At 36.5% G+C, this 19699-nt stretch overlaps 1 protein-coding gene across 4 annotated transcripts in view; it reads left to right on the top strand.

Annotated features, from left to right (window-relative positions):
- DMD (dystrophin) overlaps positions 1–19699 on the top strand; it is a 1962662-nt gene that overhangs the window by 1349177 nt on the left and 593786 nt on the right. For all 4 annotated transcript variants that reach the window (XM_045582357.1, XM_045582356.1, XM_045582355.1 and 1 more), the window contains one exon: positions 11268–11479. In XM_045582357.1, coding sequence (XP_045438313.1) covers positions 11268–11479 — 212 coding nt within the window. The remainder of the gene's footprint in view (positions 1–11267; positions 11480–19699) is intronic.

Here is a 19699-nt window from a genome sequence, read left to right as displayed (position 1 = left end):
CAGTTTAATTAACTCCTTCTAAACCCTTTTGAGTTATGAGTACTTCGTTTTCTACATTTGGTATTTAATTAGTTGATGACTGAGGCATGCCAGACACATAATTGTCCATCAATATTTTGTTATCTATATTATATCTAGAGTTTCTTTTCTGTATCTTGTGAGTGACCTAGGATTATAAACTGAAATATTTTTATGCAACTATAGATCAAGAGTTTCCCTCAACTTCAAGCTTTCATCTTAACCAATAACTAGCCCCTGCCAAAGGAAGCCATTTTTTAATTAACTAATTTTAGTTTATTTTTAATGATTAAATAATAATCTTCAAAATTTCCTATCAGTAGTTCTTATCATTGATATTCCTATCTCTCTCTCTCTTTTCAGCTCTAAAATCAATAAAAATATATTTAAATATATATATATATATATATATATATATATATATATATATATACTTCAAAATTCACCTGTTTATGTAATTAATAAAAAATAGCTTACACATTTCATTATGACTGGATCTTAGTATTTTCTCCAAAACTCTGACTCTCCAACCAGTGGCAAAAATACAGTCCTCCTTTTAGTTTAATTCATCTTTCACTATGGAAACCAACACACATTTCCTATGTTTTATAACCAAAACAGGAAAGTGAGCTTTCTTTAGAAGACTAGCCCATTTTCTCTGTTAGAATAGTCAGCATACATTAAAGGAGGTAATATGGTTTTTGACAGTACGTTGATTAGAAAATTAAGAGATCTATCTGAATTCCATTTTCAACTCCTATCCATACACATTGGGTGTGATTTTGAGCAAAACATTGTATCATTTCCACTCATATAAAGGCTGTTTACTATGTTTTAAACTTCCTTATTCCGCAGATGGTATTGTTTTCTTAATTGGAAAGTGATCTTAATGACTTAGAAAGCTGCTTAAGTAATACCCTGCTTTGTGCTTGCTGTGAGAGAGCATTTTATCTAACATTTTATTATGAGGAACTCAAATACACAGAAAAACTGAAAGAATTATACAACGAATACCCATGAACCCACCATCTAAATTCTGCTATCACTTCATCCATTTTCTGCCTATCAATTCCTTATTATTTTCTGATGCATTTCAAAGTAAGTTTGGAAACATCAGTACTCCTTACACCTAAACACTTCAGCATGCATATCATGAACTAGAGCTCAATATTCATTTATAGTTATTTTTGTTTGCTTGCTTGCAGGAAAGTTTACACAGTGTCAAGTGAACAAATCTATGTAAACAGTAGTGGAGAAAACTTTCCCCTTCTTCCCTGGTAGGATTTTTGGCTAGTTTAAAAATCCAATTTATATAAAATAGATTAAAGATAAAATACAATTATATATATATATATATATATATATATATATATATATATATATATATGCTCCTAAAAGTGGCCAGAGCAGGCAGATTTTATATCTTTTAGACAAAGAAATGATGCATTTGTGAAGAATTGACAAGACAGAGAAGTTAGGGCTTGGGGTAGTATATTAGTGAGGAAGTAACAAGGTTTGTTACACAGACTTGTGGTCCCAGAATTCCCTATCTCTAGTGATAAGTATGCCTTTGTTCCACTCTCCTAACATTCTGTTGAATAACTATTTTATCCTCAAGGACCAGTGCATTATGATTCTCACATTTTTTTCTGGTCTTAAATAGTTCAGAACTCACTGTCTTAACTTCAATTGGGATCATTTTTCTTACAGTTAACCATAGTTAAATATCTGCTACTCTTCACCCATTCATATGACCTCAGAGGATTTATTTACCTTCACTTTAACTCTTCCAGCCAGATGTATTCTACCTGGAACTCTTGTGCACTTGGGGGAATCACTGAGATCCACAGTGTATTCCTAGCAGATCAGGAATGCTTGCTGATGACTATAATTCATTTTTGAAGCTTCTCTATATGGAGAAACAATAAAACTTTGCTTTAGTGTGATACTTGATACTTTTATTAATTTTTCAACTTTATTTTCATAGCAATTCTTTGGTTTCTGCAACTATTATTATTTCAGTTTTTCATGCCTAACATTTTGTTGACTATTTTAGCCTCACGTAACAGTGCATTGCGATTCTCACATTTTTTCTCGCCCTAAAAAATAGTTCAGAGCTCCTTGTCTTAATTTCATTTGGGATCATTTTCCTTACAGTTGACCATTGTTAAATATATGCTACTCTTCACCCATTCATATGACCTCAGCTGAGGAAATTAAAGTTGTGGCAATCAACATTTGCAGATTAAATTGTCAAGTTTTTTCTCTAAAATTTACTCACAATAACTTCTAATTCTCAGACTGTAGGTTCAGTGCAGAAATTGCAACAGACCTGTTCTTTGTTCTGTTGCAATGTATATTCAAAAGGCAATCATTTCATTTTTGTACATAACATTTTTCCCTAGGAGAGATGTGGGAATTTATATCAGTCAAGAATGTGTATTGATAATCCAACATAGCTAGCTTAAAAACTTGAAGTGATAGATCGGTAAGTACTCAATCAACGGAACTGTTTCTTTCTCTACAATATTTTAGTTCTTGATGTGATTGCTGTGTTTCCAATTTGGCATTTTTGGAGATTTGTGAATCAGGACACATGCTGAGTTTCAGTCTGTCATCCTGAGTCTTAGCAATGGTTATTTATTTCCTTTCATTATCCAGTGTTTACATATGGCACAAATCAGTTGAGAAGCTTTCCATGATGGACCTCTGAGAGAAGAAATGCACACATTTGGATAGCTTTTCAACTGCCAACATGCACAGATTGTCTGAGTTTATATGCATATATTTCATTATTATTTCACTTTTCTATGTCAGATGATTCTGGTATAAATGCAAATATAACAATATGTGCTCTAGTGACCAAATACATTGCCATAATATATCTCTGGTCTATCAATAATATCCTGGATGAAGTGTTGTGACTGTAGTAAAATTCTGCAGTTTGAATTGTCCAATTATGGACAATTACCATGTCTGTTTCATGTCCAGCTGCCACAGTGGTCCAGTTTCAAGATAACAGTTTCTTTTAGATGATCTCCAGATACTATGTTTACTTTCATTCCTTGGCAAAATGGAATATATCTTGAACTTCTAAAAAGTTGTATATGTTTCTATAAGGTCTACCCTTAGGACAGCTTTATCACTCAGTTCCACTGCTCTGTTCATTTTATTAAATAACTGAATAGCTGCTTCACTACTCTCTATGTGCTCATTTGTTTCTGTGAATCTAGTCTAGTTCACTATCCAATGAGTATTTCTATAATGATCTTTATCACACAGTTCTAAGGTCTAAATTCTATCGTGTCCTTAGCAAAGCCCTGCATCTCTCATTATCATTTATATCTGCCCAAGTGATGCATATTTCACAGGTCGCAACCCTATTAAAAAGATGAATTTTTCAAAGTTCTATGAGAATACATTTTTCAAGTCAAATAATAATTTATTTAAATTTTTATTGAAATACAATATACAGCAGGAAAAGTGTACACAGCATAAATGTCTAGCTTGGTGAATTTACACAAACTGAATACATCTGTGTAATCATCACTCAAATCAAGAAATGACCAGAACCTGAGAAGCCCTCATCACATCTTCTTTAGTGACTACCAGTCCCACAAGAGTAACCAGTATTGCAATTTTCACAATATTCTTACTTTTTCCAGTTTTTGTACATTATGTACATGGAATAAAATAGTATGTCCTTGTTTTGGGCTGACTTTTTTCAACATTATGTTTGTAAGATTAATATATATGATTGCACATTGTAGTAGATATTTCTTCATTGGTATTCTATTGATAAATATATCTCAAAGTTTTTATCCATTTTCCAGCAGATGGGAATCTGGGTAATTTCCAATTGGGGACTCTTCTAATTTAGTACATATCTTTAGTGAAAATAAGTATGGATATCTCTGGTAGTACAATGTAAGTATGCAATACCTGGGAGTGGAATTCAAGTCAAATAATATTTTAAATACACTTGACAAATTGAATGTATAGGGAAATCTTACAATGAGTCCTTTTGTAATAGACATAATCTCTCCATAATTTCTTCTATGCAAAATAGATTCCCACATATGGTTAATTATTTCACAAAGGGAGATACATCTGCTGACTGTATTTCTAGTATTCATCTAATTATACTTAAGTTATTAACAATAAGGTGTTTTATTGTTGTTATCCTCTAGAATGCAGTGTTTCAAATTTTGAAAATGCCTACAAAAATATCTTCATCCTGCCCTGGCTGATTTTGCTCAGTGGTTAGAGTATCAGCCTACAGACTGAAGGGTTGCAGGTTCAATTCTGGTAAAGGTCGTGTACCTCAGTTTCAGGCTCAGTCCCTAACCCTGGTCAGGGAGTGAAAGAGGCAACCAATCAATGTGTCTCTCTCACATAGATGTTTCTCTCTATATCCCCCCTCCCTCCATACACTCTAAAAAATCAATGGAAGAAATATCCTCAGATGAGGATTAGCAAAAAACAATTTCTTATCCAGTATATGCATGTATTTTTCAATACTAGTCAGTCCAAAATTAATTTAAAAAACAGGCTAAAATATCAAGACATTCCCACAGATTATCTCTGATCTACGTTGATTTTAAGAATGTTAGAAAAAGAGTGATCATTTAATTAAACTTAGCTCACAGGATTCCCTGTCCATAGTTTTTAATTTATGGGTTTTTTAATCAAAGGAGAATATTCTACTAGTAACCATAACAGTGAAGTTGTTTTATACACAAAAATGGTTCATGTAAAGGCATTATTAGAAATAAAGGATGCCCAGAGAAAATCTGTTTACTTATAATGAAGATCATGAAAAGTAAAAAGAAAACAAAAAGGGAAATGTAAAAGACTTAAGCCAGTGTTCAAATTATGTAAACTTAAAATGCAAGAAAGAAGCTGATTGCTTCTCAGGAAGAAAGACTCAGGTACTGGGCAAGAGTTAACCTTGGAAGTGGCATTTTTACATCATTATGAAGAAGAAGCATGAATCATTGAAATATTCTACATATCCAATGCATTTGACAGTTATTGAAAGTATACTGTCAGGCACTGAGGTGTACACTAAGGATTTTTAATGAATAAAACTCTAACTTCGACTAGGTCCCCCCAGAAGCATACCTTCAAACAATGATTTGAGTAAAAGTGGTTTATTTGTAAGACTATCCCAGGAAGTACCAGTAGGGAAGTGAGACAATGAAATAAGGAAAGGAGCCAGTAATTAAGCCAATTATTGAGTAGGTTATTGCTGTGAGCAACTACTGCTCAACCCTGGCAAATAGAGAAAATCACACCTCATAGTTGTCACCGATAAGGGGTAATTATCTTCCAATTCTCATCCATCATTGACTGATTCATTTGTCAATTCCCTACAATAAGATTTCTACTGCTTCACTAAAATAATTTCCTGTATGGTCTTCAAGGAATTCCCTGTGGTCAAAGCCAATGAATACTTTTGGCACAGGCTTTGGGGAGTCTGACTGATTGGGACCAAGTGTTGGATCTACCACTCACTATCTGTATGACCTTAAGCCAGTTATTTACCGTTGTCTCTATTTCTTCATCTATTCAATGAGAACAGCAGCAACAACAAAAACAATGATACCTATCTCATTATATCATCATAATGATTAAATGAGTTATTACTTGTCAAGAACTTAAAACAGTGCTTTGAACAGAACAGGTTTTCAAATAACTGTTCTTTAATATTATTTCTAGCAATTCTTGTGACATATATGGCATTTGAAAGTGTTCTTTGAAATTCATTCTTGTCTGTGTTTCTTTAAAATGTCACTTTCCAAGTATTCTCTTACCGCTCTATTCATTTTTTCATCTTATTGGCTACTTTTGCTATATCCTGTCTTTCTGTTGTATTTTTCTAGTGCTCCATTTTTAACCTTCTGTTCTGCTTAACCTATACACCATATCATTGAAAATGCATTCACATTGATGGCTTCCTTTTTTTCTCTTCTGTAGTGATTTGTAATCCCAGATTTATCTCTCAAAATATACAGGGTGGGACAAAAGTAGGTTTATAATTGTGAGTATGTGAAACACAGTTTATTCTTGTGTTATTACTTATTAATTATTATATTATTTTCCATATGAACAACTGTAAACCTACTTTTGTCCACTCTGTACAGCTATGCCACAGCACCTTCAGTCCATCTGACGCATAATAGTCCAATGTGGATGATCCTCAAAACTCATTATTTTCCCTGGAACAGCTCATGCTAAATTCTTTGAGTATATAATGAATAATGCCTTTATCTAACAGGCACCAACCAGAAGGCAGCTGATCTTAGACTCTTTGTTTACCCAGTGCTTAGCCTAATGCCTGTTATGTAGTAGATGCTAAATAAAATGGTGACCAACAGACAAGATAGATGGATTGATGAGTAACAGTACATAGAGGATTAATGGACTGTTGAGTAAGACTGAAGGCTATAAATTTATCTAAGTATTATCTGATTATCATGTACAGTTGAAGGTCAAAGATGAGAAAGCACACCCTTAGTGAGGTACACATCCCAATCAACTATTTTATCTTGCTACCTTACACACCCATGACTACTTTGGGATGAAAACTTGCATTACTAAGATTGAACAAACATTGAAATTGTGTGTTTGTCTGAAATAATGGTCTAAACTATAAAAGTTTCCTCCTTTTTCTACAATTAAGAAATATCTACCTATCCAAATAATAGGAAAAACTACTTATTCATATTAAGTGATGGTCATTTAAAAATACACATTATATCTATAATACTGAAATGAAAATAGGATTATAAAGTATTCACTGATATGAATATGAATGGCTTACCAGGTTTATGTAAAAATTACTAGGCATTCCAGAAAATTTGTCACTAATTAAAGCTGATTTAGGCAAAGCCAAATAGAATCAAATTCAATTTTATTATCTTCAATTACAGATAGTATATGTCAATAGGCTAAGAATAAAAACAGCCAAGTATCCTATCTAATAAAAGAATAATATGCAAATTAACCATCACACTGCTACACCCACAAGCCACTCCCACCACCCAATCAGGAATGTGTATGGAAATTAGCCCAACCAAGATGGCTGCAGCCATAGAGAGCAGGAGGCTTGGGTTTCCCTGGCAATGGAGGAAGCCAAGTTTTCCACACATCCTGGTCAGCCCAGGTCTCTACAAAGTTTCAATTATAGAAGATAAATAAATCCCAACACAAATGGCTGCTGCCACAGAGCAAGCAGGAGGCTTGGCTCTGCTCAAGGCTAAAAAGTTTCAATTATAGAAGATAAATAAATCCCAAGCCTCTGCTTGGGTTGACAGGGATATGTGGCCGGCCTGCCAACCACCACAGGGCCCATGTCCAGGTCACCCCACACCCCAAGGGAACCCCCACCCTGATCCAGGACACCTTTCTGGGCACCAGGCCTCTATCCTAATTAATAAAAGAGTAATATGCAAATTGACCATCACTCTAATACACAAGATGGCTGCCTCATTGTGACCACAAGATGGCCAGCAGGGGAGGGCAGTTGGGAGGGACCAGGCCTGTAAAGGTGGGCAGTTGGGGATGATCAAACCTGCAAAGGAGGGCAGTTAGGGGTGACCAAGCCGGCAGAGGAGGGAAATTGGGGATGACCGGGCCTGCAGGAAAGGGCAGTTGGGGAGGACCTGGCCTGTAGGAGAGAGCAGTTGGGGGTGGGGGGAGACCAGGCCTGCAGGGGAGGGAAGTTAGGGGCAAATAGGCTGGCAGGGGAGCAGCTAGGCATCAATCAGGCTGGAAGGGGAGTGGTTAGGGGGTAATTAGGCTGGCAGGCAGAAGCAGTTAAGGGCAATCAGGAAAGCAGGCAGGCGAGCAATTGGGAGCCAGCAGTCCTGGATTGTGAGAGGGATGTCTGACTGCCTGTTTAGGTCTGATTCCAGTAGGGATCCCAGATTAGAGAGGGTGCAGGCTGGGCTGAGGGACACACCCCCTTGTGCATGAATTTCATGCACCAGACCTCTAGTCATATAACAAAATCCTAATATGCAAATTGTCCCCTCGGGTGTGTGGTTGACCAGGATTTCAACTGGGAGATTGGGAGTTTGGCCACTTGCTATGACATGTCCTGACCACCAGGGGGTGGTGAGGGACATGGCAGGTATTGGCAGTGTGGTGCTGGCAATGGGTGGCAATGGAGGTGCTGCCGCCCCGATGGGCCCCAAGAAGAGCAGGACCACAGCAGGATGGTGAAGCAGGTGACTGGGCAGCACCAGGCCAAGGCAGGTGTGAGTGGGGGCTTGATTGCCCAGCTGATACCCTGCAGATGGCAACCAGCAATGGCTCTGACACTTCCATTTCAGAGAAAGGGCAAATGAAGATATTAAAATATTTCTTCTAATTATTTTCCTTTAAATGTGCATGAATCCATTTACCAGGCCACTAGTACATAATAAAGTAACCTGTTATAAATTGAAAAAATGGATTGTAATTATAATATCAGTTCTAAGTTGTTTTATGATAGAAAAATATTTCAGAATACTTAAAAACATTTTTATTTATATTTTAAGCAATTTCTTATAATAGCATTTACGCTATTAATTTTGTAAACTAAAGATAAAATAGAAGAATAACTAATAACTATACATCTCAACTATAACAGATGCGGTAATTCCCAGTGGGGCAACAACAACAATGAAACAAACAAAAAAGAATAGTGCTCAAAGATTATAAAGAAAGACTGACATTTAAACAGAAGTTGGCATGTTAACTGAAGTTGGAATATAATATATTGACTGGTTTTGCAACATAACAAACACCTTGACAGAAATGAACCCAATAAAAATGAGTGCCACTTAGTTTTCTAGATACCAGATTTTTTATTTCATGTCACAATAACTAGTCTTATAGTATTTATCTAGTCCTGATAGTTATTTACAAAATATCTCAGGTATTTATCTAACTCATCACTTCTCAAAACTTTGAAGCAACAATAGAGTTAATTAAGAAAAACTGAGCCAACATGATGAAATAAGAAGCACAATTTTATAATACTGTGCTTTTTTTTTCCTTTTTGTTGAATTTATTGGGGTGACACTAATTAACAAAATTACCCAGGTTTCAGGTGTAGAATTCTATAATACATCATCTGTATAGTGTATTGTGTGTTCACCTTTCCAAGACAAGTCTCCTTCCATCACCGTTTATCCCCCATATACCCTTCTCCACCTCCCCCAACTCCCCTTAATCGTGCCATCTTCACACTGTTATCCATATCCATGAGTTGCTTTTTCTTTTTTTCTCTTTTGCTTGATCCCTCCGCCCCCACCCAACCCCTAATGCCTCCCAACAGTTGTCAGCCTGCTCTCTATCTATGAGTCTATCTCTGTTTTGCTTATTAGTTCATTTTGTTCGTTAGATTACACATATGAGTGAAGTCTGTGCTGTATACATTTTACTTGTTCACCCATAGCCAGGCTTTGCCCTTCTCTACCCTGCTGTCTACTCTGGGAGGCTGATCTGTGTCATCATAGATCTCCCATGCCCTCTGGCTTCCAGTTGTTTTAGCCACTGGGGAGACCTATTTGGAAATTGAAGAGAGCAGGTTGAGTGAGGTCAGGATATTTATTCTCCTAGTTGCCTCCCTATGAAGTTGCCTCAGGCTGACTATGTCCCTTGACAAAAGGTTACTGCTCTTTTGAAGGTGGTTTCTCCTCATAATTCTTGTCTTCTGGCCACTTCTCCCACCCCTGATTTCTTGTGCCTAGATATAGTAACAGCACCACTACTGCAAGGTCTAGTTCTTGTATATCTTTGGTAATTTTCCTACACCCTGATTATGTTGTAACTTATTCTTTTGTAAATAAACCTCTCAGACTGTTTGGGCCAGATCACAGAGAAAAACATGTACATCAAACTAAATATTCCAGAGGATGGTGAAAAGATATTTAAGCATTTAAATGAGAGAATGAAATGATCACGTCTATATTAGTCATCACTCTGTCTAAAGTGTAGATATTATATTGAAAAACTGAGGCTTGAAGTGGAGGACTACATGGAATCTATTGCACACATGTAGGCAAAATATAGTAGAACTTTGCTGTGATAATATGTGGAAAGAGGGCAGTTCTATATTAGAGAAATTAGTAACCAATAAAATACGGTGTTCAGTGAGGCTTAGGAGAGTCTAGAATGTCTGTCAGATTTTTTACTTAAGGGATAAAGTAGATGGCGGTTTATTACTTGTTTTATATGTCATTATTTCCACTTTATGAAACCAGAATAAAGAAAAGATAGTATGATCCTTATTAAAAAGAAAAATAGCGTGGTCATATTTATTTTAGCATTTTAAATTGGAGTATTTCAGAGCATAATATATAGGCAGTCCATCCATTATCTTTGATTCTCAATGATACCAAAAAATAGGTTCAGTATAAGCCTGTCATACTTACAAAATACAATCAGCATGAATTTTTAGATATTGTTATAAGAAATTTCCAGAACGCCCATCTGCTCTTGGGTTGACCCAGAAGAAAGCCTTAGAAAAAAATTTTAAGAGCAAGTGATTTATTTGGGAGCTGAGAAAAATATCAGTAGGGAAGTGAGCAAATGACACAAGTATGGCAAGACAGCCAATAAAGGATGGTGCGTTATCAAGCAGGTTACCACTGTGGAGCTTTATCTCACTGGGAGAACTCTGGAACTATTAAAAAACACATGCCTCACAGTTATGTATCCTAGCATGAAGAGAGCTAAATATCCATATCCCAATGCCTACGACCATCAGTCGTTGCTTACAGGCTATTCCTGGGAGGTGGATTGGCATGAGGGGAAGTGTCAGTTCCCTGGTGCATCTAGCCTACCACTTAGATGGCAAAGTGAAGTCTTTGTGGTAATACAAAACCTTCAAGTAATGAACTGCCAACGATGGCATTGGAACTCAGACTGTTAGAATCTGAAGTGGTAAAGGCAAGGTGTTTGGGGTATTCTGCCAAAGAACCTTTCTAAAATTTTATTCATATTTAGTTTTATGGATTGAGAATAAAGAGATTTACATTTTTACATATAATATTGGTGTTCTAGGTTACCTTCAGGGAGATAATTTAACAGAAACTCATGTTTGCCATTGAAAACCAATAAGGAATTCAGTTGTCGATCATCCTAGTTATAACAAAGTGAATAATTTTTAATACAGAATTTGAGATATTTGGATGTTAAATTGAAAATATCTTAAGACTATCATTTAATCCTATATATTTTTCCTTTTATTCCAGTTGAAAGAATTCAGAATCAGTGGGATGAAGTACAGGAACACCTTCAGAACCGGAGGCAACAGTTGAATGAAATGTTAAAGGATTCAACACAATGGCTGGAAGCTAAGGAAGAAGCTGAGCAGGTCTTGGGGCAGGTCAGAGGCAAGCTTGAGTCCTGGAAGGAGGGTCCCTACACAACGGATGCAATCCAAAAGAAAATCAAAGAAACCAAGGTTAGAATCAGAGACATGTTCTTAAAATTAAATACTGTGTACACTGGAGACAATTACAAGAATTGAAATTTAATGATTTTTAAAGTAAACTTATTAAAAGAAAAATTACATTTATGCAAAAATGAACAGTAGACAGAGTAGAGATTAGATGAATAAATATCTAAAATGGGCTGGTTTTCGCATTTTAACATCTTTTCCAATTACTTCAAAGTTGATAAACATACTTGCGTAGGAACATAAGTCAATCTCGTAATGCCTTCTTAGAAATGGTAACAGCTCTACTTTTCCCTTCTTTGTTTAAAGGCCCCAAATGGAAAAGGGAAGGGTGTGTGTAAGGATAAGGCAGAGATAAAGTATATTCTCACTTTCTCCTCCCATTCTCTGACCTCCAGCCCAGCTTCTCTTCTTTCTCTGCCTTATTTTCTTCCTCCCCTTACCCCTAAACTACATCATAGTTTTGTCCACTTAATAAACTACAACTCTTCAGAGGAAAAGAAAGAAAAAAGGAAAATAAAGTTAAATGTGTTTGATTATTTTTTATCAAGCATCATGCATGGTACTTTACATGCACTTAATTATTTCAAACCTGTATTATATGGGTCAGTTTTGAAAGACAAATATCAAACAAAGGGCAGCCTTGGGGAAACTTTAAACAGGGAAATAAATTAGTGGAAACTTGGTCAGACTGAGTATTTGATCAAAACCCTCTTTAGATTTTTTTTTTTCTGGAAGAACGAGGCCTTCTGCTAAACAAGTATCTAAATCTCAAATTAGCTATGCCATCTGAGAAAAAAAGTAATTGTTTTCTTGAAAGAAGTGGCTTCCATTTCTAAATTAGGCCGAATTTAGACTATGCTAAGCTCTATAGCATATGTACCTTCACTGAGTTCATTTGAACAAGAAGCCCTGAAATCCCGATAGCTTCATACAGTTAAGGTTAATTTCTTGGTTGTGTCATCATCCAATAGAGGTTGAAGAGCCCTTCTTGGGAGCTCTTCCCCAAATGGTGACTTGGGGATCAGGCTTTTCTTATTTTATTAAACTATCTTTTTTAACTCATAGCTGCCCAAGGTCACTGCAGGAGAAAAAGAGAGAATGCATTTTATGGCCAGGGCTAGAGGTTATATTCATCACTTCCACACACATCCTGTTGACCAAAACTTGTTCCTAATTTAATTTCAGGAATAGTAAATGGGAATAATGAGGTAGTAAGCTTTTAATAAGTCTCTGCCATATCTATTTTTAAAGGACCTAAACTATTAATACTATGAGGACAAGGTTTTTATTTATATGACAAGAATATTAGAAAGTAAAAAGTCAGATAGGATTTTACAGGCTTATCATGACCTCATTTGGAGACAACATGTAGATAAATAAAAGTTCACTCTTTCACGAGATACTTGTTACCAATAAGGTATTCTTACTTGATGAACATGAATAAATTAGGAATTTGTAATGGTGTTTTTCCCAACTCCTGGTCTATGTGAAATATAGAGTCTATATGTTTATTCTTTTTTAAACCTTTATTGTTGAGAGTATTACAGATGCCTTCCTTTTCCACCCCATTGCCTCCCTCTACCTTGTTCCTGCCCCACCCCAGGCCTTCATCACCCTATTGTCTGTGTCCATAGGTAATGCATATAAATTCTTTGGTGAGTCTCTTCTAGCCCACCCACTTTCCTTTCAGATTCATCAGTCTGTTGCATGTTTCCATGCATCTGGTTCTATTTTAATCATCAATTTATTAGATTCCTTGTTCATTCATTTTTATTTTTAGATTAAATTTTTGATAACTATGTAACTGAGTGGCCAGATTAATATGATATCTGAATGCATACTAATCTGGCCACTCAGTGTGATATATATATATATATCTATATATATATTAGAGTCCTGGTGCTGAATTTGTGCATGGGTGGGGTATGGCCAGCCTGGCCAGGAGGAGGAGACATGGGAGGTTGGCCAACCTGCCTGCTGGTCGAGGGGACAATTTGCATATTAGCCTTTTGTTATATAGGACATATATACCGAGTGGCCAGATTATTATGTGTTTAGATATCATAATAATCTGGCCACTCTGTATATTGCTATTTTATTGTTCATATTTTTATCCCTCCTCCTCCTCCTCCTCCTCCCCCTCCTCCTCCCCCTCTTCCTCTTCTTTCCAGATTTCAGGCATTTCTAAATGATGGTCATTCTGTATTTTAGTTGTAATTTTGATGTGTTTGTGGGAGGCAGTGAGTACTGAGTTTACCTGCACCACCATCTTCAAGAGTCTCCTATATATGATTATAGCTCTGATCTTATCTATAAGGTACTCAGTATGTTCTATAATTCCTTTTTTCTCTAAAAAAATAGGATTTTATGAATCTAGCAAATAATGGGACAAGGTGGTTAACTGGTAAGGAGGAATTAACAGGAAAAATAGTTTGTACTGAACCTTTGATTTAGATAAAGGAAATGAATGATGAGAGATAAATAGTGACAGGTTTGATTAGAAGAGTCTGGAAGTTGGCAAATGAGAAATAATCATCTTAAAACATATGAGAATCCTAAAGTGATAGCAAAAATGATTAGGACTTAACAGCTCATAGAAAAGCAAGGAGCTTTAAATATGAGACAAAAAGAAATGTAAAAGGAAATATGAAAGGAGCAAAAACACAATTTTTGTTAAAACAAGTAAGATGTTTTAAACACCTAACTTAAAGACAAGGTTGTATTATAATTGCAATATTTGTCAAACTTTTTAGGTAAAAAAAATTGCTTTTGAATAGTCAGTATAAAACTACAACATAAAAATGGCAACTGATGTTTTTGGTTGTGCTATGTGTGTGAGAAATTTAATCATATACATTGCTGCAACTTTAATATAACTTTATAATACAGATAAGAATGACCAACATTGTAATTTTCCCGTCATTTAGTGATTATGGCATATGATAAAACTAAGAGTAATTCTAATGCTAATACTAATATTAGTAGCATTTAGTAATTACTTGCTATTTGTCAAAAGCTGTGATTCACTTTACATATATTGGCTTATTTTATTCTCTCAAAAACCTTCCAAGAAAAGCACTATTATTGCTTCCAGTTTATAGATAAGAAAAGTGAAGCCTCAAGAAGTTCAGTAACTATAGTTACAAGTGGCTGAGTTAAGATGTGAACATACAGTGTATTGCTTATTCTTATAAATGACCTCACATATCTTCTCTTCTACCCATTGTCTATCTATGTGGTAAAAATGAATCAAGAAATGCCCTGAGAATCAGAAAGGGAGACAATTGTAATTGTAAATTGACATATCTATAATAATAAAAGCATAATATGCAAATTGACAGAATGGCCGAACAGGGGAACAACTGTCTGGACAACCTTCCAACGACCTTCTGGACAAAGCCATTTGGGAGTGGGGGCAGAAGTAGAGTGGGGGTGGGGAGAGCTGCAAGGGCCTAGGCAGCTGGGACTGCAAAGGACTACTTTTGCACAAATTTTGTGCATTGGGCCACTAGGCCTATCTAATAAAAGGATAATAAGCAAATTGACCATCACTCCAACACACAAGATGGCTACCCCCATGTGGTCAAAGTTGGCCGCCCCCATGTGGACACAAGATGACCACCACAAGATGGCCAGCAGAGGAGGGCAGTTGGGAAGGTCAAGGTATGCAGGAGAGGGCAGTTAGGAGGGACCGGGCCTGCAGGGGAGGACAGTTGGGGGCAACCAGGCCTGCAAGGGAAGGAAGTTGGGGGACACCAGACCTGTAGGGGAGGGGAGTTGCCTTGAAGGGGAGGTCATTTGGGGGTAACCAAACCTGCAGAGGAGGTTAGTTGGGGAGGAACAGATCTGCAGGGGAGGGCAGTTGGCCTGAAGGGGAAGGCAGTTGGGGGTGACCAGGCCTGCAGGGGAGAAGAGTTGGGAGGAACTAGGCCTGAAGGGGAGGGCCATTGAGGGGGGACCCAGCCTATAGGAGAGGGAAGTTGGGGGGGGGGGGACCAGGCATGCAGGGGAGGACAGTTGGAGGTGACCAGGCTGGTAAGGGAGGGCAGTTTGGGGCAACCAGGCCATTAGGGGAGCCCAATGGGGTGACCAGGCCAGCAGAAATAGGCAATTAGGGACAATCAGGCCAGCAGGGAACAGTTAGGCATCTACCAGGCTGGCAGGAGTGTGGTTAGGGAATAATCATGCTGGCAGGCAGAAGCAGTTAGGGTAAGGTGACCAGACATCCAGCTTTTGGCGGGACAGTCCCGATTTTTAACAATTTGTCCCACGTCCTGCAGCATTTTAAAAAAGAATCTTCCAAAAATCGGGACTTTTTTTTAAAATGCCACGGGACACGGGACAAATTGTTAAAAATCGGGACTGTCCCATCAAAAGCTGGATGTCTGGTCACCTTAGGTTAGGGGCAATCAGGCAGGCAGGCAGGCGAGCAGTTGGGAGCCAACAATCCTAGATTGTGAGAAGGGTCCCAGATTGAAAAGGGTGCAGGCTGAGCTGAAGGACACATACACCCCCCCACCGACCTGTGCATGAGTTTTGTGTACTGGGCCTCTAGTAAAATTATATTGCTGATAAGCCAACCAGTAGAAAATAAAAATAATGAAATAATATACTGGGGAGAAGTTTATATATTATGTTTTACTATGAAAAACTAAAAAAGATTATTACAAATTAGATTCCATTTTTAATGAAACTACTATTTTTAATTTTAAACTAGTCAGGGAGCCTATAAAATGGAGGCCTAGGCTTTATGTCTACTGTGTTCTCACTACTGAATGATATTAGCTGGATTATCACATAATTTTCTTTTAGGAAGAAAATGTGAAGATAGACATAGGCAGACATTGATTGATTTGACTAAAGACCTTTTTGTTCCATAATTTTTCCCCAAGTCTTTGTGCATAAAATTAGCAAGAGAAACAGTGAGCCTTGTAAGGTAATCATTAGACGGTGTCTACAGAACTGATCACTGATGACTGTCCTCAATGTAACCAATGAAACCATGAACTGGTTTCAAAGATAACTTCCATCAGTGTTGCACTCTTTGAAATTTTAAACCAGTCACCATATCTGAATGAAAAGGGAAAATCACCTACAATTCTGATATGTTAGTGTTCATCATTGCTAATATTTATCTCTAATATTTTCCTTTTCTTATCTACATATTTTAGCTGTCTTCATAATATAGATAAAATTTTGATTTGTGATTTTAAGTCAGTATTATTGATTAAATATTTATATATGTTGCTACATAACTTTTAATATTTTTATTTTTTTATAATATTTCATTAAGTTTCATCTTTAAACATTGTTTTACTCATTGGATATTTCAAAAACCTCCTCTCAAATCTTAGATGGCATCTGGGAAAAGTCCATCTTGAAAGTACGGGTAGGGTGGAAGAAGGTGTAAACCAGAGAAGTTTGATTTGGCAAAAGAACAGACTGCATGAAGAATGCCTATATGGCAATAATGAATGAGCAGATCATTAAGAAGTTCACATAATATATGTTTTTATGTATTTCTTTCCTATATAGCCCTTATTTTTTAGAAACAAAAGCATAAAGTAAGTACTAGATTTTATTAACCACATAGCTTCATTCAATCTTATCCATGGCTCTGATAAAACAATGATGTTCTTTTGAGATGGAAAGATAGAAAGTAGGGAAAATCATACAGGATTTCTATTCTAATCAAAATCCCTGCGAATAGCTATGACAAAATACTATCAAATATGGTGACATTTAACTTTCATAAGAGGTAAGATGATATGCTACTGGCACCTAAAATTGCCAGCAACGGTCATCATGGGACTTATTTCATTTGGCATTATCTTGGTTGACTTCACAACCTGTTCCCCAGGCTATTAAGATTGATCCAAACTTGGCATTGAATTCTTGGAAAAATTATTTCTTGATGATTTTAAACTTTCTTTTCCAGTGTCAAGAGAGATTTACCCAAGCTCAGAGTTTTCATTTATTTTTTCCCTTTTAGCTTTTGAAAGAGAAATCCCTTTTTGTCTGCTTTGTGATTGCTTTGTGTCAAATTCAGCATAAAAGCTTTTCACAAATGGGACAGTGTTAGCTGTTTTTTGCTTGACTGAGCTAAGATAACATGAATTCAATAGAGAAGTGAAATCTTGTTTAAGCTTAGCTGATTTGGCTATCTAATACTTAAAGCTATCTGAGGCAAAAATTCCAATAATTTATCAAATTTTTAAATAAACATGTTCAAGATCTCAAAATACCTGTTTTGAAGACATGGGTACACTGTAATTATATTTAAAAGGTTGAGCTTGTTATATATATATATATATATATATATATATATATATATATATATATATATATAACAAATATATATGTTATATATATATATATAGCATACGTTAATTAAATATGCTAATTAACTGGGATGCCGTAATGGGCCAATCAGATAGGAGGAGGTTGCATGTGCTGTGTCAGGGGCGGGGCAGCAGGAGGCTCCATGCACCTGCACTGGGGGAGGACTTGATCAGCAGTAGCTACAGCTGCTTCAAGGGCCAGAGAGGGAGGCAGAGCCAGACAAGCAGTGGCCAAGGTTTCTGTGAGGCCCAGGGAGTGAGGCAGGGCTGGACCAGCGACTTGAGGGTAAGCAGCGCCATGGTTTCAAATTGTGAGCTGGACTCCTAGTGTATAATAAATATAATAGTTATTTGAGGATTTCAAATTATTTTACTAGGAAGGAAACTAATCACAGAAACTTCTTTTTCAAATGTGGTAGTAGAGCTTTATCATTTTAGTTATTGGGGGTGGGGTGAGTGGTATTAGATAATATTCAGATCTGCCATAAGGATATGTATAGTAATGGAAACTCAATTCTTCATTCATATGTTTTGTTTATTTTTTATTTTTTAAATATATTTTATTGATTTTTTACAGAAAGGAAGGGAGAGAGGGATAGAGAGCTAGAAACATCGATGAGAGCGAAACATCGATCAGCTGCCTCCTGCACACCCCCTACCAGGGATGTGCCCGCAACCAAGGTACATGCTCCTGACCGGAATCGAACCTGGGACCCTTTAGTCCACAGACCAACTCTCTATCTACTGAGCCAAACCGGTTTCGGCTGTTTTGTTTATTTTTAGACTGCACAAAATTAAATTAGCAAATTGACCCACACTGGCAGTTCAAAGTTCGCATTTCTGATACAATAATGAAAACATTATAAGAAATCTTATTAGGACCAGTCATTTTTTTCGTGCATTTTCTTTATTCCCTTTTGTTCTCCCTTAAAGTTTCCACATGGTTAATGAGAAAGTATCAATCATCAATAGTACTTTTCCTCTCAAAGTAGGTATAAAGCTATTAAACTTCTCAAAGCATACAGAGTGCTTCCTACATCACTGATGGAGCACAGAAAGTAATGAGTAGTTTTTCCAGGTATTGCTATACTATATAAATATTTAATGCAGAGTCACCAAGACTTAAATAGCATTATGCTCTGATTGCACCATATAGTGCCTTGTTTTCTTTTCACAGTATAACTTGTTCCATGCTTGAACATATAATGTGGCTGCTCTGTAAATCCACTCATTCATAAAAGCAACAAATTGTAAATATTGTCCAAATCACCTTTTCTGAACTCTAGAAATTAAACAAAGGTTGGCAACAATATGAAAACTGCTGTACTTCAGTAAGAATAGCAGGGTTTGAAGCTTTTTAACTTGGCCTATTCCCATTACTTTTCCCCAGTTACACAGTATGCTTGAAAATTATTAAATAGCAGCCTTGCAGCCACCAGAGAGGGAAGACCAGGATTAGAGTTCCTCAAAAAGACCCATTTTATACCCAGAGCATTAACACAGTAAGATCTGTCTTGTCACTCCAATCATATACACAAGGCCTTGTCATTTGTTTGACCTGAGTTTGAGCTAACTCCACAGGAAAAGCCCTATCCCCAGAATTTTTATCCAAAACAATCAGCAACAGTTGTTTAAATAACAGCTCGCTGAGGCTGTATTACCAGTGAATAAAATCAGGGTCTGGAGAAAAACTTAAAATGAAAATCTGAGGAATGAGATTTCTTCAAGGAACTCTGAAAAACTCTGACATATTCCTGGGGCATCTAGAAGGTTATGTGCAAATTTTTGCCCAATAGAGAATATCAATAAAGAGATATAAACAGGGACTAAAGAGAGATCATGGAATTTTAAAAATATATAATTTAAATAAAATTTTCCCTGG

The sequence above is a fragment of the Pipistrellus kuhlii genome, unplaced genomic scaffold, assembly GCF_014108245.1.
Source record: "Pipistrellus kuhlii isolate mPipKuh1 unplaced genomic scaffold, mPipKuh1.p scaffold_m20_p_16, whole genome shotgun sequence".
NCBI classification, from domain to species: Eukaryota; Metazoa; Chordata; class Mammalia; order Chiroptera; family Vespertilionidae; genus Pipistrellus; species Pipistrellus kuhlii.
This window is presented reverse-complemented; position numbering and strand designations above follow the sequence as displayed.